We start from the raw sequence: 26,721 nt of genomic DNA, 5'->3' as shown, positions 1-26,721 counted from the left end.
TGTTTGCTAGGAGAGAAAACAGAAAGGTCAGGATGTTTGCATCTCTCCAGACAACAGACCAACCGTGCATAGTAGATTCCCTTCGGGTCCGTTGGGATTTTCCGCTAGCATATGCGTTTCCCCCCGATGTGCTTGATTCCTCTGGTTCTCAGGAAGATCAGGGAAGAGAGAGCAAGAGTAATTCTAATTGTCCCCTTCTGGCCCAGGAGGCCTTGGTTTTCTCTCCTCAGGGCAATGTCAGTGACCGATCCTTGGGTGTTGCCAGTGGTTCCGGAGCTCCTTTCTCAAGGTCCATTTCATCATCCCAATTTGGAGACTCTTCATTTGACGGCGTGGAACTTGAGAGGGAGCTTCTGAGGGAAAGAGGTTTTTCCGGGGCTTTGATTGCTACCTTGTTAAGAAGCCGGAAAGAGGTCACTACTAGGATTTATTCTAGGGTCTGGAGAAAATTTCTTACATTCCATCAACAACCCCTAGCAGATAAAGTTCCAATTCCGGCCATTCTGGAATTCCTTCAGAAGGGTTGGGAATTGGGTTTGGCAGTTAGCACATTGAGAGTCCATGTTTCAGCCTTAGGGTACTGTCACACAGTGCAATTTTCATCGCTACGACGGCATGATCCGTGACGTCGCAGCGATCGTATGATTATCGCTCCAGCGTCGTAGACTGCGGTCACACGTTGCAATCACGGCGCTGGAGCGATGCCGAAGTCCCCGGGTAACCAGGGTAAACATCGGGTTACTAAGCGCAGGGCCGCGCTTAGTAACCCGATGTTTACCCTGGTTACCAGCGTAAACGTAAAAAAAACAAACAGTACATACTTACATTCCGGTGTCTGTCCCCCGGCGTTCTGCTTCTCTCCACTGTGTAAGCAGCAGAGCCGGAAAGCACAGCGGTGACGTCACCGCGTCACCGCTGTGCTCGCTTTCCGGCTGGCAGGCGCTCACAGTGCAGAGAAGCTGAGACGCCAGAGGACAGACACCGGAATGTAAGTATGTACTGTTTGTTTTTTTTTACTTTTACGCTGGTAACCACGGTAAACATTGGGTTACTAAGCGCGGCCCTGCGCTTAGTTACCCGATGTTTACCCTGGTTACAAGCGAACACATCGCTGGATCGCTGTCACACACAACGATCCAGCGATGTCAGCGGGTGATCAAGCGACGAAAGAAAGTTCCAAACGATCTGCTACGACGTACGATTCTCAGCAGGATCCCTGATCGCTGCTGCGTGTCAGACACTGCGATATCGTATGGATATCGCTGGAACGTCACGAATCGTACCGTCGTAGCGATCAAAGTGTGACTGTGTGACAGTACCTTTAGGGGCCTTGTATAACAGTGATGTAGCAGGGAATAGATGGGTTGCTAGGTTTATCAAAGCATGTCAACGTAGTAACCCGGTCCATATTGCAAGATTGCCCCCTTGGGATCTAAATTTAGTGCTCGAGGCGTTAACTGAACCTCCTTTCGAACCATTAGATTCTATTCCAATTAAAAATTTGACCTTAAAGACAGCTCTGCTTTTAGCGCTGACATCTGCTAGAAGGGTTAGTGATATCCAAGCGTTATCAGTTGATCCTCCCTATCTAATAATTCTCCAGGATAAAATTGTCTTAAAACCAGATCCGGCATACCTGCCAAAGGTAGCATCTGGGTTTCACAGAAGCCAGGAGATATACCTACCATCCTTTTATGAAAACCCAGCTTCAGAACAGGAGAAAAAATATCATACTCTAGATGTTAAAAGGGCAGTATTAGAGTATTTGAATAGGACACAAAAGCTGGAGACACAGAGTAGGGCTTTGTTTGTTTCTTTCCAGGATCGAAGGAAAGGTTCAAGTGTCACGAAGAGTTCTATCGCTAGATGGATTAGGGATGCGATATGTCTTGCTTATTCCGCCAAAGAGGAGACACCACCAGAGGGCATTAAAGCGCACTCCACTCGGGCTATGGCATCATCCTGGGCAGAGAAGGCAGATGTCCCCATTGATATGATATGTAAGGCGGCAACTTGGTCATCACCTTCCACCTTTTATAAGCACTATCGCCTTGATCTATCTGCTAATTCCAGCTTACACTTTGGCCGTTCAGTACTTAGTGCTGTGGTCCCTCCCAGTTAAATAGTCTTTGAAAGTCTCTCGTGGGGTGCTGTCATGGCGATAGGAAAACCGTTTAAAACCGTTTTTTTACTTACCGGTAATAGGATTTTACAGAGTCCACGACAGCACCCGTACATTCGCCCCTGTATATAATTACTTATTCTTGCACTCTTTGGAAGGTGTGCCTTTAGTAATCACTCTATAGAGGTGATGGTACTTAGTATGGTTTAAGATATTATTATCATGTACTGATTCATTGGCGGTATCCCTTGATACTCTGGGAGTGGGCAGAGGCCTGGTGGACTCGGGTAAGTTGACTGCGCTGGATCTTCAGCTGCCTGCAGGCTCCCGCCGTCCGGACAGGAACCCAAACTGGAGGGCGAGGGGGACCGCCCCTTTTTAACCTGTAGATTCCTGTCCAGGTGGTGGGCGGATCCCCTCTCTCGTGGGGTGCTGTCGTGGACTCTGTAAAATCCTATTACCGGTAAGTAAAAACCGGTTTCCATCCTTTCTAATAAATTCTGCCTAAACAGTTGACTAAATACCTTTTCCACTGATTCATAGCCTGAATTATGCTCCAGAGCTGCATTCATAATTTTGCAGAATTTAGAGCTCAAATCTCCCAATATTCATTAGTGAATAAAGAAATGTAGCCTTAATACCAGTCATTATATAGTGTAAGGAATAAACAATATTTTATAGGACCTCAGCTAAAGATATCTGAGGTTTGTCTGACGACATGCTTACTGACTGTTTCAAAATACAAGTGGCAGCATTGTGAATGCAGTGCTTTACTACAAACCGAAAATTTTTTTTTGCTTCTATTTGACTTTTTTTGCACCAAAGTTTTCAAAACGCGGTTCATAAATTTTGTTCAGGGTCAGAAGCACCCTTTAACCTTTTTTTTTGTGAGTTTTTAGCATCAAAAATTCCCATGTTCCTCTAAAATGTTGCAAAAATTGCACAAAATTCCTCACGCATACATAAAATCACTCCACAGGAGGCCGACTGGAGGCCGGAGAACATATGCACCAAACGTTTTAAAAAGTTGCCATGGATGAATCGGGTCAAACGCTGTCCACGATGGGGAAAGTAGAAGAAAAAAGACAGGAGAACGTATATAAAAAAAAGACTTTAAAAAGAAATGCAAATTGAAAGAAGAAAGGAAGCGCAAATGAAATAATAAAAAATAATAATAATTAAAAAAATGGAAATATGAATGGGGCCTGTAGTCTTACGTGTCGGTCATCGAGAGGTGGACCCCTGTAATATTGACATGCCATGATAGGCAGGAATGGATGGGGCGAGTAGCTTATATACGGGTACTAGTCAATTAGATGCGGACGGGACTTTTACTTGTGCACTGCGCTATAGATGCCGATAAGAATTATTACAAAATATGAAGCCTTTCTGGAATGTAACGAAAGCGCATGAATCCATGGTAATTGCAATGCACTTATCAGCTGTAATAGATCTATATATACCCGGTGCCATACGCCGCAGTCAGGCGATGCTCTATATATAGTGTCGGGCAGATTGCGCTCCCACATTACATAACGCTGCACATAGGAAGCATCCGGAGCGGCGCAGGGTGGCTGTGTGACGGGAAGCAGCGTAGGTGACGGCTCTGGCGCCTGCCGTGCTGACATTGGAGGTAGGTGGAGATGATTGACACATTCACTAATGAGCAGCAACTGAAACCTGTTTTTTTTTTCTGACACATTGTAACGGATTATACAGCATGGAAGAAATGTCTGAACTTCTAGGACAAATGCACATGCGGCGTATTTGCAGCGTATTAATGGATTTTATTATCCCATAGAAATTCTCTGAAATTATTATTTTGGCCAGAGCATGACTCCTCCACTTCCCCGACACAGCGATGTGCTCCTGATTGAATGACAGTTCAGAACTTTCAATCAAACAGTTCCTCCCTCCCCCGCTGCAAGCAGAGGCAGCATCAGAGGAGTTCAGGGTGACCAAATCTAATCCAAAGAGCTTGTAAGCGCTGCACTCCTTGCTCAACCAGCCACTTGAAAGACTGCAGAGATGTATGATAACCTAGTCGATTTCTGCAGGTGCATGGCTCCCGTGCATCCTGCCATTCCTCTAACCGGGGACAGCGGTGCGCTCCTGATTGATGGTTCAGAACTGTCAATCAAACAGTTGCGCTCTCCGCTGCTGCAAGCAGAAGCAGTCTGGTCTGTGCAGCATCGGAGGAGTGAGCGAATGCAAAGAGCTTGTAGCGCTGCGCTCCTTACTCAACTAGCCACCACTTGAAAGACTGCAGAGGTGGACGGTATCCTAGGGAAGGAGCAGTAACTAGTGCAAATAAAAATCCCTTTGTTCTTAAAAACAAAGAGGATTTTTTTTTAATTTTTTTTTTAAGAGCAAATAATTGTTTTTACAAAGTTATCAGCAAATGTAACCTTTGATGGTGATGACACAAACCCTGTAGTTTATTTTAGAAGGGTGAAATGTGCAGCAACATTTGGGCATCATACATGTAAAACTTGCTGCGGATAAGCGGTAGAATCCATTGTGGAATTTAAATTGGAAATTTTGCCCCGTGTGCTCCACTCACAGCGCTGCAAGACAAGACCCTGTTGTTGTAATGCTGGGACCATCATCTACCAAATAGTTATGGCATACCCTATGAGTCTGACATGAGAGCACCCCCTGATTTATGATCTTAGAGGTGTGTGAGCCCCGTCTGACCTGCGGTGGTGAAATGCATTCCGTCCTCACGTCCTCTATGACCACTTATGTCTGTAATGTCTTTTGTTTCAGAGGGCAGATTTGTCACCTCGCCATCAGGTGCACTTTACATCCTGGATGTCCAGAAGGAGGACGCCCTGTCTACATATCGGTGCATCACCAGACATCGCTATAGTGGAGAGACGCGGCAAAGCAATGGAGCGCGCCTCATAGTGTCGGGTGAGTCTCACAGCGAAACATTTGTGAAAAATGGCCCAGAAGTTTCACAACTTACTACACTCCTTTATTTCCTCCTGTCACGTACCCGCTTCTCAGCACGTGACTTGGGTTGCGCCTGCAAGGTTAATCTATCTCCTCTCCCTCAGTCCAGCATTCAACCGCTGTCCTATGCTGTAATGGGAGCATAAATCACACGCCGTCACAGGCCACACACCCGCTCATACACACTGCCACCACTCACCGAACACACGGGCGATGAGTTCTGGAAATATTACTAGTGCTGTCTGCCAATCATAAGGATCACACATTTAAGGCTATGGGTTCTTTTAGAGCACACAAGGTTCAGACTTATTAAAGTTTTAAGCTTTAATAGAAAAGGTACAGTGCTTACAATAAAAAGGGTATAAAAATATAGGAATAAAAAGTGACATACAAATATGCATAAACAGTTAAAATAAAAGGGAGAAAAACTTACAGAAATATCAGACTTTGTGGTCTGGTACTCTGTCCCGGAGGGAGGGAGAAATATGGAATGGCCCACGTCGGCTTTCTAGGCTGCCCCCACATGTGAACATCTTTCTTTGTGTGTAGGCCTAATTTATAGACTCAACCTGGAGGTCAAATTTCTAGACCGGCCTCTCATGTTAATATTATAATTGCTGGTTTGTGACTGGACCATGGCCACTCCACCAATGAATAAATTATTTTCTCTGCAACTCTTTGTGTAGCGTTTCTCATAGATAGATAGTGTCAGGCTGTAATTGGCATCTGTCTTCAAAAGAGCCAGAAGATGTGAAATGTTTCCACTTCGTGGTTCTTAGCAAGGCCCTCTGGCGAGATTGGAGACAGGAGACTGCCTTCTCAGGATACCATATGCTGTGACTCCTGTGAGACCTGCAGTCTCAGGACAGATGTTAAATTACTGCTAGTCATATATCCATACCTAAACATATTTCACTACACCTCCACAGAGCCGGCAGAGTCCGTTCCTATTCTCCTGGACGGCTTCCAATCCCACGAGGTGTTTGTGGGGGAGAAAGTGGAGCTGCCATGCATTGCCTCAGGATACCCAAACCTGGCCTCTCGTTGGATCAAAGATGGCCGACCTGTTCCGTCCGACAGTCGCTGGAGTAAGCGTAACACGGGTCTGAGTATGACAGACCTCCGTCTAGAAGACAGCGGAACCTACATCTGTGAAATCACCAACAGCTTCGGGTCTGCGGAGGTCACCGGCACATTGACCATCATAGGTGAGAGGCGCCTTGTTGGGACACTGTCTGCCTTAAAGGGAATGTGTCATCTACCTTTTTTGCCATTTTAAAACCAGTGGTAAATATTTTTTTTCTAATAAATTTAGTAATTTTTTTATATATTTTTTTTCTGATTATTGGTTTTTTAATTCTATTTTCTGTATATTATAATGGGGGTTTCCATTTTACATGTGCGCCCGGTAGTTATGTAGTTTGACATCCACATGGAGTATAGGGAGCAAAAGACTGGAAATGTTCATTGAATTCTCTTTGAGGGTGTTGTGGATATGTTCTGTGATATGTGTAGAGGTCATTGTGCAGGAAGGGGAAGGAGGTGAGCTGTGACATCATCTATTGTGTATGGTGGATCCTGTGTTATCTACTGTGTATAGAGGTGTTATCACTCATTGTACAGGAAGAGGAAGTGAGCTGTGACACCACCTATTGTGAATGGTGGATCCTGTTATCTACTGTATATAAAGGTGTTATCACTCATTGTACAGGAAGGGGAGGAGGTGAGCTGTGACATCATCTATTGTGAATGGTGGATCCTGTGTTATTTACTGTATATATAGGTGTTATCAGTTATTGTACAGGAGGAGGAGGTGAGCTGTGACATCACCTATTGTGATTGGTGGATCCTGTGTTATCTGCTGTATATAGAGGTGTTATCACTCATTGTACAGGAGGAGGAGGTGAGCTGTGACATCTATTGTGAATGGTATATCCTGTGTTATCTACTGTATATAGAGGTGTCATCAGTCATTGTACAGGAGGAGGTGAGCTGTGACATCACCTATTGTGAATGGTGGATCCTGTTATCTACTGTATATAGAGGTGTTATCAGTCATTGTACAGGAGGAGGAGGTGAGCTGTGACATCACCTATTGTGAATGGTGGATCCTGTGTTATCTACTGTATATAGAGGAGTTATCAATCATTGTACAGGAGGAGGAGGTGAGCTGTGACATCACCTACTATGAATGATCCTGTGTTATCTACTGTATATAGAGGTGTTATCAGTCATTGTACAGAAGGAGGAGGTGAGCTGTGACATCACCTATTGTGAATGATCCTGTGTTATCTACTGTATATAGAGGTATTATCAGTCACTGTACAGTACGGGAAGGAGGTAAGCTGTGACATCACCTGCTGTGAATGATCCTGTGTTATCTATATAGAGGTGTTACCTGTCATTGTAATCCTTCCTGTGATGATAATGAAATGACAAGAAATATTCTGTACAGAATAAGAAGTATCAGCCTAATATTAGGCTCAAAGTAAAAATTGCTTGATTTTAAGATATTTTTTTGAAGTGAAATAAAAAAAAAAAAATCCCCCTCCACCCCCAAAAATAAATATACCAGTGGGTCATTTTCTGATGACAATTTTCTGATGACAAATTCCCTTATAATGGAAACCAGTATGTACTGGATATTTTATTTCTGGATACAGTACATGATGCTACCTGTCTAAGTGACATTCTACGTGTAACAACGCGTTTAGCTGCTTCACTTTAGGGCACATCACTGTGTCATTGCGTGTGAAGACTCCGGACGAGAAAACGCGCAGACGTAGACAAGTGTGATATTGCTCAGTGGCATTTCCACAGAGCCGGGCAGATACTGTGCTACTCAGGGCAGGGGTTACTGCAAGAGGAGCTCACAGGTCGGGTTAAATGGAAATGTTCTTTGAAGGCTAAATGTGGGGAGATAAGACAGTTCTTAGAAGAAGGGATTGAAGAGGATTTTAAACATTTTTTCATAGTTTTTGTTTTTGTTTTTTAATAGGATTTTTCAGTTGATTTTTTTTTCTGAAAAATGGATGAGACAGGTTAAAAGTAATACAAGAGCTCAGCCATTCCTCGATGATCTGCCTCTCCTGGTCCAGTTGTCGCCCATCTGATATTGGTCACCACTGCTGCCAGTGAATGATTGAGCCTTTATTTTTGGCCACTTCTAGGGTGTTTAAAGAATCACGACCATCAAAGTTTTTATCCTCTTAATATATTGCAGTCATCATATTACACAGCACTGTGTACTACTCATTTTGCCCTTCTACCAGCTAATTCTTCTCTTTTCCATTAAGTTTGACATCACATGATTAAAAACAGACTAGCTGAATCCTTCAAATCTCTATCTAGAAACGAGGTAAATTTCCCTGCATGAGTTATCAATAGAACTACAACTCTACATCACTTCAGAGTCCCTGGCAGCCCAGCTCCACCCTTTCTTCAACCTCTGATCCAGCTGCAACACTCCTCCCCCTGCCAAGGACTTTACACTGATGTTGACTTGTAGTTCTATTGATGACTCATGTGGAGAAAAGAGACTTCCTGTTTCTACATGGAGCTGAGAAGGATTCAGCTAGTCTGTTTTTATTCATGTGATATCATTGACCTAATAGAAAAGAGAAGAATTTACTGGGTAGAAAGGCAAAATGAGCAATTGTAAGTGCACAGTGCTGTATAATATGATGACTGCAATATATTTAGGGGATACAAGCTTTGATAGGAGGAGAAGAAGAGCTTCTTTAAGACAAGACCAGAAAGCACAGACCAGCGGGGACCAGGTAAGGGCTTGAGCAGGAGCCATGGTGGATCAGTTGGGTTGAGTATCAATCCTTTTAGGTATAATTTTGATTGGTTGGAAAACTTTGTGAAAATAATTTTGAAAGATTTAAAAAGGAAAAAACACTTTTGCAGATTTGTTTATTTTTTTTTTTACATTTGATAGTTATAGAGATTTTTCCCGTTTTTAAAACTCATTACTCGGCAATTCTGAATTAATTGAAGGTTGTTCCTTTTTTGAGATTTGCCATCGTGACAGGTTACAAACATTGTCTCTCTCTGGACGACCTGCTCCGTTGTGCAGCATACAGGCAACCCATTAATATGAATGGACATTGTGTAATGCTTCATTTCTCCTGCGGGGGCACTGCAGGGAAATTGAACACATGCTGCCAGATTTCCCCCTCCAGATTGCAGCTGATTGCTAAAGGTTCCAGCGTTAAAAAAGGCATTTGGGATCTGTTTATTGTCTAAAATGCACAACTCCTTTAAGGAGGATGGGTGGCTCTCCGTACAAGTCTGCTTTAGTAAATACTTTTTTTTAAATTTCTTCCCATAACAGAAAAGCTCCGAGTGACTTTATCACCCAAGAAACTAAAAACGGGGATCGGCAGCACAGTTATCCTATCCTGTTCCATCAGCGGGTCACCGGGCTATACTGTGAGATGGTACCGAAACACAGAACCCATCGAAGCCGATGAGTTCATCTCTATACGAGGGACCGATAACGAAACACTGGTTATCAGCAGTGCTCAAAAAATACACTCCGGAGCGTATCAATGTTTTGGGAGCCGGAAAATGCAAATTGTACAAGACTTTGCCATTGTGGTGCTAGAAGGTAAGTGAGACCTCTGTCTATAGAACAAGACCCAAGAGTAACACCAGTAATTGATATATTGCATATATTGTCTGCTCTTAAAGGGAAGTTCCATAATTAGAACATATCCTCTATCAGTCCGAAAGGTGATAAGTGTCTGAACATCGGGCATCCAAGTGCTGGAACCTCTAACATTCACGAGAATGGAGGTCCTTCATCCCCTCTACATATGGAGCAGGAGCGCACATGAGTGACCCTACTCCATTCACTTTGTGAGTCCTCCAAATGTAGCAGAAATCAGCATCAGTTGCATAGAAGTTATTGGAGAGGTGGATGCGCATGCACAATACCAATCCAACCAGCAACTCGATACCATCCCTTGGTGATAGGTGATACATTAAGCCCTTTAAATTCATTGCTTGGAGATCAAAATTTCTTGCAATCACCAAATTCTACTGGTTGATCACTGATCTAAGAAGTCTTTGTACTTTTGTAAATGCCATGTTCATGGAGCATGTATGGAGACCCACGCGCCTAAAATTGAATATGTTAAAAAGTAAAACGGATCAGGCTGTTGGATTTCAACATGACTGATCCTTTTGCTCTCTGGAATGTGGGAAATTAGGATCCATTTTGTCTTCTCAGTCCCTATTTTATGCTCCAAATTTATCACATAGGCCTTTTACATTGAACCCACCTACTCCTACACATTTCAAGTGTCTGAGAAACTGAATAAAACCAGGCACTTAGACACATCTATCTCTAAATGCCACAAAATACTTGCTTTTTGGCATAAAGCCCTTTCTGTCAGGGGTGTATATAAACCACACCCGCATTTCACTAAAACAGAATCTCTTGCTAGACAGTGTGTGCTGTCTGCTGATTCTCCGAGCTTGTTCATCACAGCACCTCTAATTTGGTCTTGCACACCAACTTGGAAATTTTGGCGCCCAAACAGGGATCAGACGAGTCATTGGCAGAGTTGACAGGCAGCAGCTTTTTCCGCTCTCCAGCTACACATGATTTATGGGGGTTAGTCAGGAGAGGTAGCTGATGTCTTCCTTTTGTTTTCACAGATGGGACACCTCGCATAATTTCTTCATTCAGCGAAAAAGTCATGAACCCCGGGGAGCCCTTTTCACTCATGTGTTCCGCCAAAGGAGCTCCTCCACCCACCATAAGTTGGACCCTGGACGATGAAGCCATCCAGCGAGACTCAGGCCACCGCTCCAATCAATACACGGCTACGGATGGTAGCACCATAAGCTACATGAACGTGAGCAGTCCACAGATTTTGGACGGGGGTGTGTACAGATGTTCCGCTCGCAACTCTGTGGGGACTGCAGAATACCAAGCTCGAATAAACGTAAGAGGTGCCTGTCCTACTTCTACATATCAGAATAGGGTCTGTGATGCCTCCTTGGGCGTGTTACCTGGGCACCCTCTGTCTTCTCTATTCTTTTTCATTCTTTTCCTCCAACATCCCATCTCGTATACTCTACCTTTGTCTTGGGGCTCATGCACATGGAAGAAGCATACGTGGTGGTGGGCAGAGACTCCCAGCCACAGCGGGCATCCATACTGGTACCCACAGGTGGTTCACGTATGGAGAAAATCTCCCCAAGAGACCAAGCTTCCAAGGCAGAAAACAAACCTGTCCATGGAAACAGACTAATGTGTGACCTTGGAGGCACACAGTAGTAGAGATCCATGTACCGTTTGGAAGTCCTGTGCCCGTTACTATCCATGACATGACCGTGTGCATGAACCTTTAAGCTGTGTTTCTTTTTCTCTTTTATTTCAATCCCAATTATTTTCTTCATCTTTCTTCCTATTCTTAAAATATATTTGTTGTTTGATATCCAACACACAAATTAATGTATTAAAAAAAAGTTAATGCATCAGCTGACGACTCAAATCGGCCAATTACCCAAACACAATATTTTAAGGGTAACTAAACTTTTCTATATTTATTAATCAGTTCTATCTGGTTAGTAGTGATGATCATTGGGGCTTAGTCCTGACACTCCCACCAATTCCTCAAACTTAAGCTTATACCTAAGATAACGGCCAACAGCTATCTTTCCTGACTGTTCCATAAACAGTGGCGGAACTAGTGTCCAATGGGCCCCGATTCAAAATTAGGACCCGAGTCCCTACCTGCACATTTTTCAGATGTATTGGCCCTTGTAGCATTCCAGATCCTGTGAAGACATATGTGTTCGCACTCTCATGTAACAATTTCTCCCATCCTGTAATAATGTCCCTGATCCTGGCCCTTCCTGTAAGAATATCCCCGATCTTGGTCTCTTCCTGTAATAATGTCCCTGATCCTGGCCCCTTCCTGTAATAATGTCCCTGATTCTGGCCCTTTCCTGTAATAATGTCCCTGATTCTGGCTCCTTCCTGTAATAATGTCCCCGATCCTGGCCCCTTCCTGTAATAATGTTGTTAATCCTAGCCCCTTCCAAGTATAATGTCCTCCATCCTGGGCCCTTTCCTGGTAAAATGCCCTCCATCCTGAGCCCCTTCCAGTAATATATGTCCCCAATCCTGGTATAATCTCCTCCATAGAAAAAAAAAAATTCTACTCCCCTTCCCCTGCTTACAAACCATATGGCATCCTCTTCCATAGCCAGTGCAGAAGTCGTTAGCTCACTTCAGTGTGCAAGTGGTGGGCAGTGTATGACGCCACTGCCATTCGGCGCCAGTGCCTTGCACACGGATATCAGCTGACTGCTTCGGTCCAGCAGCGTGTATTGCAGAGCAGGGTGCCGTCACGCCTCTGCAATACATTTCAGCTGAATGTGCGTCCTCAAATGCACATCCAGCTTAACTAGCTGCTGCCGTGTGGATGCCCCCCTCCTGTATGGACCTGATCATGGTCGTACATTCTGTGGTCGTACTTTATGTGGCTCTGATCTTTACGCCCCTGCCCATATACATGAATGGTCATTTTAGCTGAGCATTTATGTATTTTCCATGGGGACAGTAGAGTAATCCTTTGCTAGACTCCGCTTCTCTGCCTACAGAACAAAAGGATCAGCGAAAATAAATTCAACCTGTTAATTCTGATCTTCCCCAACATCATCTGTTGGGGGTTAGAATCAGGAGACCCCCCACACACAACCATTCCATGTGTATGGGGGCTTTAAAAGTGTAACCGTCGCTTTAATTTTTATTTCAGAAATCAATAATAAACTTGAAAATCAGCAACTTTGTAATTTATCTCATCAGAGAAATCCGCTTCATTCTCTTCCTGAACTGATCTTTCACTCTCAAGGGGTAAAATCTGTACCACCAACTTTCCTTTCGTCTTCTGGAGAGGGGATGAACTAGAGGCAGAACAGTTACAGATCTCCATAGAGCTTTATAAGCACGATCAGTCCTGGACGAGAGAAGCAGATTCCTCTGATAAGATAAATTGCAAAGTTTCTTATTTTGATATGTACTGTTGATATATGAAATAATAAATAAATATAGTTGGTTACTCTTTAAGGGGTCTGAGCACTTGGCTCATTATTGAGCAGAGAGGTGTTTCTGCTCAGTATAAAGTCTCTTGGTCCAGATACCGCTCAAGAATAAGCTAAGACCCTTTGTCTCTTGGTTTGTGCAGTCAGTGGGGGTCTCGGGACTCGGACCACCACCCATAAACATTACTAAACAAAACTGTTTAAAAGTTGACTTGCCCTTTAATTACTGCCAAGTTTCCTTACAGTCAGCATCCTGCCTTGTAAGAGTCACATAACTGGTCAGGGTAAATTAGTATTGGTACTTTAGCCCCCCGGTATCGGTACTTTAGCCCCCCAGTATCACTTCTGCGTTTGTTACTATACTACATACCGGAGATTTACAATTCACCCTTTGCAATCAATCGCTCCTTCCAATCTGCAAGCAATTATCCGGCTTGGAGTCTATCCGTATTTAAAAGGCGGCGTCCGCCTGCGCTTTCCTGGGACTTGAGTGATTGATGGTACTGATGTGTTGCCCGTGAGGATGCCAGATTTGAATATTTATACATATTTTATAAGTACGGTACATGAATGAATTAGCGAACTGGTGCACAGGTCATATAAAGTAAGAAAAAAAACCTCTCTGAAAATTGGACGATCGTGCTGTGCCTGTGTATTGTTCAGGTGCTGGAGGGGAAAAAAGGGGACCAGAAATACCCCTGGACTATTAATGGGAGGGGTCTCTAGTAATTTCATTGTGCCCATGTACCTTCAAAAGCTATCATATGGGCTTTAAAGGGGTAAAAGGGAGAAAGCCGCTGTCTGACTTCTCTGGCTTTCCTTGTCCACATCTGTGAACAGTTTTTTTTACTTAAATATATGTATTTAGAGCTAAAATATTTGTTTGCAGTTTGGTTCCATTAAACATTTTGCATTGGTTTTGGCTTTTACAGGATTCCTGTTTCTCTGCACATTCAATTATCATCGGGTCTATGGTCATAAATCACCTGGGCAAAAAAGAAAAGATAAGCGTTAGCAATTCCCTCATTGGAACATTAGAATGAGCTCGCTGAAGGATTTTCAGTTAACTCATTCTGCAGCCAGCAATTAAAATCCCCTAACATCACCCGTAGATGAGTCAGGAAACCCCTAACACATCAGAACTAGTGGGCTCTGCCACCTTGTGTATGGGGCTGCATTTTTATCCCAATTTGCTCTTTGATTGGCAGCTCTCCACTATAAGGATGAAAACCATTCCTAGCACTATCTATTGGGTAGCTCCTGTGTTTCAGGGTCCCCCACATCAGTAAAGAGACCGTTTCAGCCATTTCTGGAGGGGAGCTAATTTGCATACTTTTTTCCCATAGAGCATTGCCTGTCAGACTCCATACTTCTGCTGCTTCTCTGGTAATGAGAAGCAATATCCCCCAGAGCTAATTTTTGAAAGAAGCCGTTCTAGAAAATATTCTGCTTCTATGGAAAAATTGCTTCACAGCTGGGTGACCAGACCGACAACGAACGTGATGTTCTATGGTTTATACTTCATCAATGTTTGATTTCTTAATGCATTCAGTGGAGACCAAGCACAACCATGGCCAGGCGGAAAAATAAACAGTATAAGGTGCTGGTCAGCGCCAGTGTGTGCAATAAATGGCAATACTCTGACTATATACAGGAAGGACCATTCAGTGTAAATAAAATCCTGTGGAGCGTATTTTACTTAACTATATAAAAATGCTAAAAATCATATTTGTATTACAGATCTGACGGCTGTGGTCCTTGCAGGGGAAGGCTGTGGTCCTTGCAGGGGAAGGCTGTGGTCCTTGCAGGGGAAGGCTGTGGTCCTTGCAGGGGAAGGCTGTGGTCCTTGCAAGGGAAGGCTGTGGTCCTTGCAGGGGAAGGCTGTGGTCCTTGCAGGGGAAGGCTGTGGTCCTTGCAGGGGAAGGCTGTGGTCCTTGCAGGGGAAGGCTGTGGTCCTTGCAGGGGAAGGCTGTGGTCCTTGCAGGGGAAGGCTGTGGTCCTTGCAGGGGAAGGCTGTGGTCCTTGCAGGGGAAGGCTGTGGTCCTTGCAGGGGAAGGCTGGGGTCCTTGCAGGGGAAGGCTGGGGTCCTTGCAGGGGACGGCTGTGGTCCTTGCAGGGGACGGCTGTGGTCCTTGCAGGGGACGGCTGTGGTCCTTGCAGGGGACGGCTGTGGTCCTTGCAGGGGACGGCTGTGGTCCTTGCAGGGGACGGCTGTGGTCCTTGCAGGGGACGGCTGTGGTCCTTGCAGGGGACGGCTGTGGTCCTTGCAGGGGACGGCTGTGGTCCTTGCAGGGGAAGGCTGTGGTCCTTGCAGGGGAAGGCTGTGGTCCTTGCAGGGGAAGGCTGTGGTCCTTGCAGGGGAAGGCTGTGGTCCTTGCAGGGGAAGGCTGTGGTCCTTGCAGGGGATGGCTGTAATAAGATTTGAGGTGATCGTAAATAATCTTAGAAGATGATTCAGGAGAAAGGAGATAAGGGTTATAAATTCTGTCACCAGAACGAGCTCCTTCTGCAGTTTATGTACTGTCACACATAGAGGCTGTAGAAACCAAATGGTCTAAATTCAGAATGGACTAGATATCAATAACCTTTCATAGGGAGTCACAGCGCAGGGTGACCGGTCACACTAAGACCAGGCGCTCGGTGCACCCTCGGCGTGGCCAAACATTTCATTGCACCTTCCCACCTGCTTGTTCCCCCTCTATCCTCTCCTTTCATTGACAGCTCTGGCTTACTAGATCCAGAATAGGGCAGAGATAGATGACTACTGGCCACACTTTTGTGTAAAGTTGATCATTACCCCGAGAAATAAAAGTACCGCTCTGATTTTTACTTTCCAGCTTGAGAACCGTAAAAGCCTCCCAGACTATGTATCAGCAAATTTGCAGCCTGTAATCAGATCTCGGGGTGATCCACGTTGCCGATCCTTTACATCACATATTAAAATCATAAATATCTCATTGTTTACCGAGCGTCTGCTTACTCCGGTGCCGGCCATCATTTACCTACAAATTGATATTTTGCAAATTGTTTTGGCAACATTTCTCTTTACTTTGCAATTTTGCATAATGAATGGGTTACCACCATTTAGAAGCCTTTTTGCTTGGTGACCTCTATTAATTACCGGATCCCTTAAGAGTCAGGTATCTGGTTGCCATAGAAGTCGTTATTGCAGCGGTGATACATTCATGAAGTCACATTGTTTCCTTTGCTGCAGATGTCACCATTTTCTTAGTATTGTTACATCAGTATGGCATTATTATTATTATTATTATACACACCCCAGGTACACCAGACCAGACAGGTTTTTTTGGCAGCTTAACCCCCCCTTGCAGAGAAACACTGAATTAACAAAACATGAAGCCTCTGAAACCCACAGATTTGCAGGAAGAAAGCTGCCTATTTTCACAAAAATCGCCTTCGTTGGCCGTTTGTTGTGCAAATCGTGCAGATGCTTTGAAACGGCGCCAGCAAAACTGAGCTTTTGATAAATATCCCTTCAGTCCCCCCTCGTCTAGGATGGGCTGCGTACTCCCGGCAGCGCTGTGCACACGGTTACTGTTAGGTGGTCCCAAAAGTCAAGAGATAAAGAGCCACGCTTACACTTGTAAGGAAATAACGTATTATGGCTGCCAGGGAACCTTTGCCGGTCATTACTTTACTTATCTGACATTATGGAGATGTATGGCATCCGAGCTGCCATGTGCACAGGACGGAGTATCCAAAAATTGCAAGGTTGCTGTTCTTTCCCGTGTAGTTCGGCCATCAGGTGTCTGGGAGAGCAGGCGAAGACGTTTTATCCATCATTGGTCTGATTGCTGCATTCATAGACTAAGCGCTTAACGGGGCTGTCTGGTGAAAACAAGTTATCGCCTGTCTGCGGGACAGTCGGCAGGGTGCGACCGCTGGGATTCATGCCAAACGGGGTGCTTTTTTTCCTTTAGAATGGAGCAGCCAAATTGCTGCTCCATTGATTCTCAGAAAAACCCAACCACAGTTTTCTATAGCCTCATAGGAAAAAAGTGGAGCATGCCATATGCTACGTGTCACAACTCTGTTGTTGGGTGTCCTGGGACCAGAGGCTCCTTCCCTGTCCCTAATGCTAGGTGCGCCCTTGCTCACCCTGTTCCCGGATTACTTCTGATGGTGAAGACGCCGGGGCCATGTACATTGCTTTAGCTCCTGAATCCTCACTCACTTTACCCTTCCCCCACCCAGGGGAGAGGGGAGTAATAGTGTACTGTAATACACCAACCAGACTGACAAGGTAATACGAACAGGGATAAAGGAAAATATCAATCATACAAATAAACACACATATACAACAGAGATAAACACTGGGAAGTGGAGGATGGTGTTAAACCAAAGTAAGAGAAGAAAGGGAATTATCACACAATAAGAACCTAGCAACAGTCACATATAAATCCACCAAATGCCTTCTCCAATAACAACCTACAGCCATGCAGCATAAGCTAACTCTAATAATGAGTGCTAGTCAGGGTCCAGATTATATAGGAGATGGGAGTGGCTAACAGTGAACAGCTGAGAACCTTAATGCAGGAAAGCTTCCAGGAGCTTTCAACTGAGCAGATTAACCACTGGTAAAAGAAACTTACACCTTTCAATAAGAAGGTGAAGCGCTTCTAATCAGTGCAGGAGTAGGAGAAATTGGAAGCTGTGGTCTTCTGGCTGCTTTCTGTCTCTGTAAACCCATGTCACTGCGCCTGTCTAACAGGGATAATAGTGCCCCATTCTGCCTATCCGTGCAGGTCCCTATGGTCAGACCCACACTGATCAATAAGGTTTTCTGCAAATTGCTGGCTGCGTAACGAGTTAACTGAGAATCGGTCACTGAGCTCGTTCTAAAGTGAGTTTGTAACTCTTTTATCTGTCTTTTTGTGGACTCTTCTCTGCACATTTATGACCAAATCAAAGTTTAGCTCAACTTTGTATAAAATAGCCTGGTTTGTAGAGATCCGTTAACCAGGTGGAAACAAAGGGTTTCCCTCTGGCCTCCATCAGACTTCTAGTTACGTCACAATTTTTTTCAGATTTCAAATTATTTAGAGGATTATTGTACAGGACAAGGGTCTTCCACCTCAACGCAAGAACTGTTAGTGGACATGGACATGGGGGTGGCCAACATGCCTAAGCTGCATGCAGAGATTTGCTTTACAGAGCTTCATAGACCCTAGAAGATAACAGACAGTAAAACTTCATTGACTTTTATGCAAGAATGTTGTGAGCATGCTCTGTGGTCTGTGCAGATGCCATTGTACAGGGAAGGGGAGGAGGTGAGCTGTTTGGAGCGGCCCCCAGACGCAGGGCAGCGGGGTACTCCGTGGCCCTGCTAAGGGGCGCCCAAATAAAAGTGTAGGTGAAAGTTTGTCAAGTGTTTGTGACGCCACCTGTGGTATTCGGTCAGGGTGACCGACGCTGCTAGGGGTCCGCTGGGGTGATGGAATAGCAGCTAGATGGTGTAACTTCCCACAGGTGAAGTATGTCCCCAGGGCTTCCCTTGATGAGTAGATGGTGATGGTGTAGGTCGCAGTAAATGACGAGGACTCAGGGTTGCAGTCTCTTTACCTTTTTACTGAAGGCTTCAGCATCCGCAATCCAGAGCACTGCTAAGGCTACGTTCACATTTGCGTTGTGCGCCGCAGCGTCGGCGCCGCAGCGCACAACGCAAACAAAAACGCGGCAAAACGCACGCTAAAACGCTGCGTTTTGCCCCGCATGCGTCCTTTTTGGCCGAAAGTTGGACGCAGCAAAAATGCAACTTGCTGCGTCCTCTGCGGCCGGACGCGGGCGCCGCAGCTACGCATGCGGCGCAAAACGCAAGTGCGACGCATGTCCATGCGCCCCCATGTTAAATATAGGGGCGCATGACGCATGCGGCGCCGCTGCTGCGCCCGCCGCTGCGGCGCCCGCCGCGAATGTGAACGTAGCCTAACAGGGCTGGCTGAGACCGGCCGGTCCGAAGGCACATCCAAAGTTCCTTTTGCAGGTGGAAATCAGTAGCCTTCCCACTCGCGCCTGGGTGTTGTAGTACTTCCCTGCTGAGCACCACGGGATAGTCCTCACAACTGTCGTGTCTCTGTTCTCTCTCTCCGTCCCCCAGATGGTTTGGATAGGACGCACCCGTATGACGGGGTAGGCCTGGAGTTATTTTATAGGGACCCTAGAGACGCCCCTCTCCCACAATTGCCTCCGTTGTCTTCATTAGGTGTAAAGGTGAGGCAGCCAACCTAGAGATAACTGCCCTGCCGTAGTTCAAAGTAATGTGTAGAGCCTATTACTCCCTCGGCGTTCCAGTCGCCGGCTACGCGCCTCAGAAGGATGTTGCCGATCTTGGGGCACGACTCCTCCTGGTTCTATCTCCTTTGTGCTGTGATCTCGTTTCTCACTTCTCCACAATATACTTCGCTTCGTGTCCTTTCTTAAGATGCCGCCGCAATGAAGTGCAGGCGCGGCTCCGTAACGATCTGTCTTGTGCTAGGCCACTGTCAGGATCCCACCCCTGACAGGGACCTCCCTGAATCTTCCCAAGCAACTCTCTCTCACTAGATGTTACCTGGGCAAAACCCAGTCAGCTTCTCTCTAACTTCCTATCCGTCTCCCAGTTTTACCAGAGTGTGAGGAGTGGCCTAATACATAGAACCCTTTGCTCCCCCTGGTGGCCGGAGTGTGAAGTGTAATGTGTGACTGTGATACCTGCTCCTTTAGTGCCATCAGACGTACCATCACTCCCCTTAGTGGCGGAGCGACATTACTGCAACGACCAGGACTCTGGGGCGCTGCACTGTGATATCACCTATTGTGAGTGGTGGATCCTGTGTTATCTACTGTATATAGAGGTGTCATCGGTCATTGTACAGGAGGAGGTGAGCTGTGACATCACCTATTGTGAATGGTGGATCCTGTGTTATCTACTGTATATAGAGGTATCATCGGTCATTGTACAGGAGGAGGAGGTGAGCTGTGACATCACCTATTGTGAATGGTGGATCCTGTGTTATCTACTGTATATAGAGGTGTCATCGGTCATTGTACAGGAGGAGGTGAGCTGTGACATCACCTATTGTGAATGGTGGATCCTGTGTTATCTACTGTATATAGAGGTGTCATCGGTCATTGTACAGGAGGAGGAGGTGAGCTGTGACATCACCTATTGTGAATGGTGGATCCTGTGTTATCTACTGTATATAGAGGTGTCATCGGTCATTGTACAGGAGGAGGTGAGCTGTGATATCACCTATTGTGAGTGGTGGATCCTGTTATCTACTGTATATAGAGGTGTCATCGGTCATTGTACAGGAGGAGGTGAGCTGTGACATCACCTATTGTGAATGGTGGATCCTGTGTTATCTACTGTATATAGAGGTATCATCGGTCATTGTACAGGAGGAGGAGGTGAGCTGTGACATCACCTATTGTGAATGGTGGATCCTGTGTTATCTACTGTATATAGAGGTGTCATCGGTCATTGTACAGGAGGAGGTGAGCTGTGACATCACCTATTGTGAATGGTGGATCCTGTGTTATCTACTGTATATAGAGGTGTCATTGTACAGGAGGAGGAGGTGAGCTGTGACATCACCTATTGTGAATGGTGGATCCTGTGTTATCTGCTGTATATAGAGGTGTCATCGGTCATTGTACAGGAGGAGGAGGTGAGCTGTGACATCTATTGTGAATGGTGGATCCTGTGTTATCTGCTGTATATTGAGGTCATTGTAATCCTGCCTGTCATGATGAGATGGCTGTTGAGAAATTATCTGTACAGAACAAAAAGTTGCAGCGTTTTATGAGTCTCGAAGTACAAACTGCAAGATTTCAGTTTAAGAAAAAAAGTAGAACAATAGGACAAGGAAAGAAAATGTTAAAAAAAAAATAAAAAAACCCCAAAAACTAAATCAACTAACATTCTTAAATATATTTAACAGAAAAACAGAACATTTTTCGATAATGAAACATGGTCTTTAATATTTAGCTCTTATAAATGGATATCGAATAGTAGATTCTTCCATAATGTAAAACATTTCTACATATCCGTCGGCTTTAGTCTCCTCCTGTAATCCTTCATTTATGTGAAATCTTTCATTTCTCTCCATCCTCTAATCCCTCAGTTATCCTTCATATCCCATATTCCTCCCTTTCACCTTCCATTTTGATTCCTCTTCTCTTTTCTGCACTTTTCAATAATTTCCATATGAGTTCTCCACTGCTCCTCGGGGGAGGGGTCTCCTTGTCTTTAACGTTCTTGCCCCGAACTCTTCTGTATCTCCTTGATTTGTGTCCACCTAATGTACTTTCCCTGCACCTCACTTCAGGACCGCCTAGTATCCGACCTATGAAGAACCTGACGGCAGTGGCTGGGAGAGACAGCTTCATTCATTGCCGGGTAATTGGGTATCCCTACTACTTCATCAGTTGGTACAAGGATTCGCTGCTGCTGCCCGATAACCACAGGCAGGTGGTGTTCGAGAACGGGACCCTGATGCTGAGCGACGTACAGAAGGGAATGGATGAAGGCGAATACCTGTGCAGCGTCCTCATACAGCCGCAGCTTTCCATCAGCCAGAGCGTCCACATCACCGTGAAAGGTCAGAGGGGAAATGGGGAGATGAACCGCATGTCTGCCTTATAACTTATAACCCGTGACAGAGGCTACGGAAGACAATTGGTGCAAAATTTTTAATGAAACCCAATTGTAAAAATTATTTTTTTTTTAATTTTTTTAGTCTCAATGGCATGCTTTTTATATAAGAAAAAAAATTGAAGTCCCCAAAGGGGACCCCTTTTCTGGCTTTGCTTCATTTTATCATCCCTATGTCGTTTGCACCGGGGTAATATCCATCCGACTTGGGGAGAATTAACCCCTCATGTGCCAACGTCTTGACTCCGCTCTACGTAACGCCGCGGCTCGGCGCTGCACGCCGTGGCCCCCTCCTCACCCCTGATCTGTTTCTCCGACAAGCCCCAGCACAGGGACCTGCTGTGTAAACACCGCGTATTAATGCCCTGCCCTTTACTCCCAGCCCCTGCTCTCTCGTTTTCCGTAGTGTTTGTTGGCTTTTAAAAAATAATGTGTCCGTCGCGGTCTCCCAGATCTGCCGGAGACTTAAAAGCTTCTCCAGCGCATCAATTATTCAGGAGCACCCGGGGAGAGATCCTTCCTAATGAATAGACTGAGATTGTGCACGGCTTCCCTGCGTTACTTTACACCGCCGCTGTGGCCGGCACATGTACCGCACTCACATCCAGCTGCTAGAAGTCCTACATAGTCTGCATCATGTCCTCACATAACAGTCTGCATCCTCCGGCGTGCCGTGAAATTGGCCACTTTTGGCTCTATGAAAGTTCTTATTGTCAGGCTTCTAAAATGTTCCATTGGCCTGTAAAGTTCTACACGTTACATTTATTCCTGCTGCCAGTGTAATTTTTTTTATATATTTTAGAATCAAAGTGATAAAGGCATCCACCACTTAAAGGGATTAACTGCATTTTTTTACTTCCATTTTTTTGCTTAAATGCATGTATTTGGGGCTAAAAATCATTTTTGCAATTGGGTTTTATTAACCATTTTGCATCGTTTGGCTTTTATAGACCGTTTTTTTCTTGGCACAGTCAACTGTGATGTGGTCATAAATCGGCTAAAAAAAGACAGAATATAAAGGGTTAGAAACTCTCGAATTGGAGGACCCCAGTGAGCTCACTGACATACTTCTCAGTTAACTCATTCTGTAGCCAGGAAAAGTGCAACATTTTAAATGCAAAAAAATAATTTGTAGCCTCAAATAGATGCATGTAAGTAAGAAATAAAAAAAAGTTGTCCTCGAAAGTGGACAGTCCATGTGTCTAAAAAGGTTTACAACAAATTTTGCACCATTTTTCAACTTTTTACTTAAAGGGATTGTGCATAATTGTGCGCATATTAATCAAATATGCCATAGGTGTGCAATAGATGCGAGTCCTGCATAAATGGCAAGAATGGGGGTTGCACAATGTTTGGCGCTGCCATAGAGATGAATGGAAAGCGATTCCTGACCCCATTGATGTGTGGGACTCTCCTCTATCAGACATTTATTGCATATCCTTTAAATGTGTTGTAAACATTGCCGAGGGGATCATCCCTTTAATAAACTTATCTTAAAATTTAGGTAAATACCTTAAATCCTTTTTTATAGCAAAAATAAATAAATAAATAGAATCTTACACAATTTTGGTGCAGATCATGAGCTACTGATTCCATTGACAAGGGAATGGTAAGTTCTAGCGGTCAGTATATAGTTTTCCAGGAGGAACTACAGAGGGACGGACGGCAGAAGTTCTGAGTAATGCAGGACAGAGAAAATGAGCAGCTTCTATGATTTTTTTTTTAATGCCTTCTTATGTCTCTATGTACCCGCAGTGCCGCCTCTTATCCAGCCCTTTGAGTTCCCTCCTGCCTCCATCGGACAGCTGCTTTACATCCCATGCGTGGTTTCCTCCGGAGATATGCCCATTCGGATCACGTGGCGCAAGGATGGGCAGGTTATAGTCTCCAGCTCGGGCATCACTATTGAGACCAAGGAATTCATGAGCTCCCTGCAGATCTCCAGCGTGTCCCTCAAGCACAATGGCAACTACACCTGCATAGCAAGTAACGACGCGGCTACGGTGAGCCGGGAGCGGCAGCTCATAGTGCGCGGTAAGAGAAGGCGCCTTTAACTCTGTCTTCTTTCATTACCTGTGAAGTTAAAGTGGCGGTCCCACCACCTATCTACAAGTATATGACTGGTTGGGGTCCAAGTTATCCTGTGTCCACCATGTGAATGGCTCAGTAGTGCGCATGCGTCACCAGCGCTCCATTCTGGTGGTAACACATGTGCATCCATCTTCCATAGACCCCATGGAATGCCACTTGACAAGAAGGACCCCCTCTCTTGTGATCAATAGGGGTCCAAGAATAGGGATCCTGCGCCCACCATGTCAATGAATCAGTAGTGCTCATGCGCCACCAGCGCTCCATTCTGGTGGTAACACATGTGCATCCATCTTCCATAGACCCCATGGAATGCCACTTGACAAGGAGGACCCCCCCTCTCTCATTATCAATAGGGGTCCAAGAATAGGGATCCCGAGCCCACCGTGTCAATGAATCAGTACTGCTCATGCGTGACCAGCGCACCATTCTGGTGGTAACACATGCACGTTCTTCTTCCATAGACCCCACGAAATGCCACTAGACAAGGAGGACCCCCTCTCTCGTGCGTGATCAGTTGGGGTTACAAGAGCAGGGATCCTGTGCCCACCATGTCAATGATTCGGTAGTGCACGTGTCCAGTGCTCTGTTCATGGAGTATAGAAGTGGTGGTAGCGCATGTGCAGATCTCGTAGAAGTGAATGGAGGAATGGAGATGCATGCGCACTACCACTTCATTCCCAAGGAGGGACACTGGACCCCCTTTATTCTCCCCATCAGATGGGAGAAAAATGATCATTTGGGGTCCAAGCAATCATAAGATCGAGGGTCCCTGTGTCTGCAATCAGTAGCGTGCTGCTCATGCTTGACCAGCACTGAATTCAGTGTCTATAGAGTGATGGTAACACCTGCGGCCCTCTTTTCTCTAGCTTTGATCCCTGACGATCCGACCCCTGGGGGTCTTACATTTATCACCTATGCTATTATATTTAGGGTTTTTTCAGTTTCTGACAAAATCTCAGTTACCAGGCACACTTTGTTCTTTAACAAACAAAACTGTGCTTTATTCACCCTCCTTTGGTCCCACACTGAGTCTCTGCCGCTTATCCGGGTGTCTGTTATTGCCTGCAGCGCTGACAACCCTGCACCCAATCAGTGAGCTCAGCGGCTGGTGCCATCAACTTGGACAGAGCCGCTGAGCTCAGTTATTGGCTACAGTGCTGTCATAGATGTCACTGCTCCAGACAATACTAGACAGAGAGGGTGAGTAAAGTACAGGTTGCTTTTTAAGAGGGATTTTCTGAAGAACTTCCTAAACAATGGGGTCAACATACAGGTCCTTCTCAAAAAATTAGCATATAGTGTTAAATTTCATTATTTACCATAATGTAATGATTACAATTAAACTTTCATATATTATAGATTCATTATCCACCAACTGAAATTTGTCAGGTCTTTTATTGTTTTAATACTGATGATTTTGGCCTACAACTCCTGATAACCCAAAAAACCTGTCTCAATAAATTAGCATATCAAGAAAAGGTTCTCTAAATGACCTATTACCCTAATCTTCTGAATCAACTAATTAACTCTAAACACATGCAAAAGATACCTGAGGCTTTTAAAAACTCCCTGCCTGGTTCATTATTCAAAACCCCCATCATGGGTAAGACTAGCGACCTGACAGATGTCAAGAAGGCCATCATTGACACCCTCAAGCAAGAGGGTAAGACCCAGAAAGAAATTTCTCAACAAATAGGCTGTTCCCAGAGTGCTGTATCAAGGCACCTCAATGGTAAGTCTGTTGGAAGGAAACAATGTGGCAGAAAACGCTGTACAATGAGAAGAGGTGACCGGACCCTGAGGAAGATTGTGGAGAAGGACCGATTCCAGACCTTGGGGAACCTGAGGAAGCAGTGGACTGAGTCTGGTGTGGAAACATCCAGAGCCACCGTGCACAGGCGTGTGCAGGAAATGGGCTACAGGTGCCGCATTCCCCAGGTAAAGCCACTTTTGAACCATAAACAGCGGCCGAAGCGCCTGACCTGGGCTACAGAGAAGCAGCACTGGACTGTTGCTAAGTGGTCCCAAGTACTTTTTTCTGATGAAAGCAAATTTTGCATGTCATTCGGAAATCAAGGTGCCAGAGTCTGGAGGAAGACTGGGGAGAAGGAAATGCCAAAATGCCTGAAGTCCAGTGTCAAGTACCCACAGTCAGTGATGGTGTGGGGTGCCATGTCAGCTGCTGGTGTTGGTCCACTGTGTTTCATCAAGGGCAGGGTCAATGCAGCTAGCTATCAGGAGATTTTGGAGCACTTCATGCTTCCATCGGCTGAAATGCTTTATGGAGATGAAGATTTCATTTTTCAGCACGACCTGGCACCTGCTCACAGTGCCAAAACCACTGGTAAATGGTTTACTGACCATGGTATTACTGTGCTTAATTGGCCTGCCAACTCTCCTGACCTGAACCCCATAGAGAATCTGTGGGATATTGTGAAGAGAAAGTTGAGAGACGCAAGACCCAACACTCTGGATGAGCTTAAGGCCGCTATTGAAGCATCCTGGGCCTCCATAACATCTCAGCAGTGTCACAGGCTGATTGCCTCCATGCCACGCCGCATTGAAGCAGTCATTTCTGCCAAAGGATTCCCGACAAAGTATTGAGTGCATAACTGAACATTATTATTTGATGGTTTTTTTGTTTGTTATTAAAAAACACTTTTATTTGATTGGACGGGTGAAATATGCTAATTTATTGAGACAGGTTTTTTGGGTTATCAGGAGTTGTAGGCCAAAATCATCAGTATTAAAACAATAAAAGACCTGACAAATTTCAGTTGGTGGATAATGAATCTATAATATATGAAAGTTTAATTGTAATCATTAC

General features: G+C 45.1%; 1 protein-coding gene across 8 annotated transcripts in view; it reads left to right on the top strand.

The window, feature by feature from the left end:
- The window catches only part of DSCAML1 (DS cell adhesion molecule like 1), a 243,785-nt gene that overhangs the window by 169,545 nt on the left and 47,519 nt on the right, over nucleotides 1-26,721 (top strand). For 7 of the 8 annotated variants that reach the window (XM_077249896.1, XM_077249895.1, XM_077249892.1 and 4 more), the window contains exons 4-9: nucleotides 4,892-5,038; nucleotides 6,010-6,288; nucleotides 9,420-9,695; nucleotides 10,751-11,047; nucleotides 21,478-21,750; nucleotides 23,559-23,837. In XM_077249896.1, the coding sequence (XP_077106011.1) occupies nucleotides 4,892-5,038; nucleotides 6,010-6,288; nucleotides 9,420-9,695; nucleotides 10,751-11,047; nucleotides 21,478-21,750; nucleotides 23,559-23,837 (1,551 nt within the window). Of the gene's footprint in view, nucleotides 1-4,891; nucleotides 5,039-6,009; nucleotides 6,289-9,419; nucleotides 9,696-10,750; nucleotides 11,048-21,477; nucleotides 21,751-23,558; nucleotides 23,838-26,721 lie in introns of those variants that run through there. The other variant, XM_077249897.1, reaches the window with a different exon arrangement.

This window comes from Ranitomeya variabilis, chromosome 4 (genome assembly GCF_051348905.1).
Source record: "Ranitomeya variabilis isolate aRanVar5 chromosome 4, aRanVar5.hap1, whole genome shotgun sequence".
NCBI lineage: Eukaryota > Metazoa > Chordata > Amphibia > Anura > Dendrobatidae > Ranitomeya > Ranitomeya variabilis.
The sequence above is the reverse complement of the archived record's forward strand: the minus strand, read 5'-3'. Positions and strand labels throughout refer to the sequence as shown.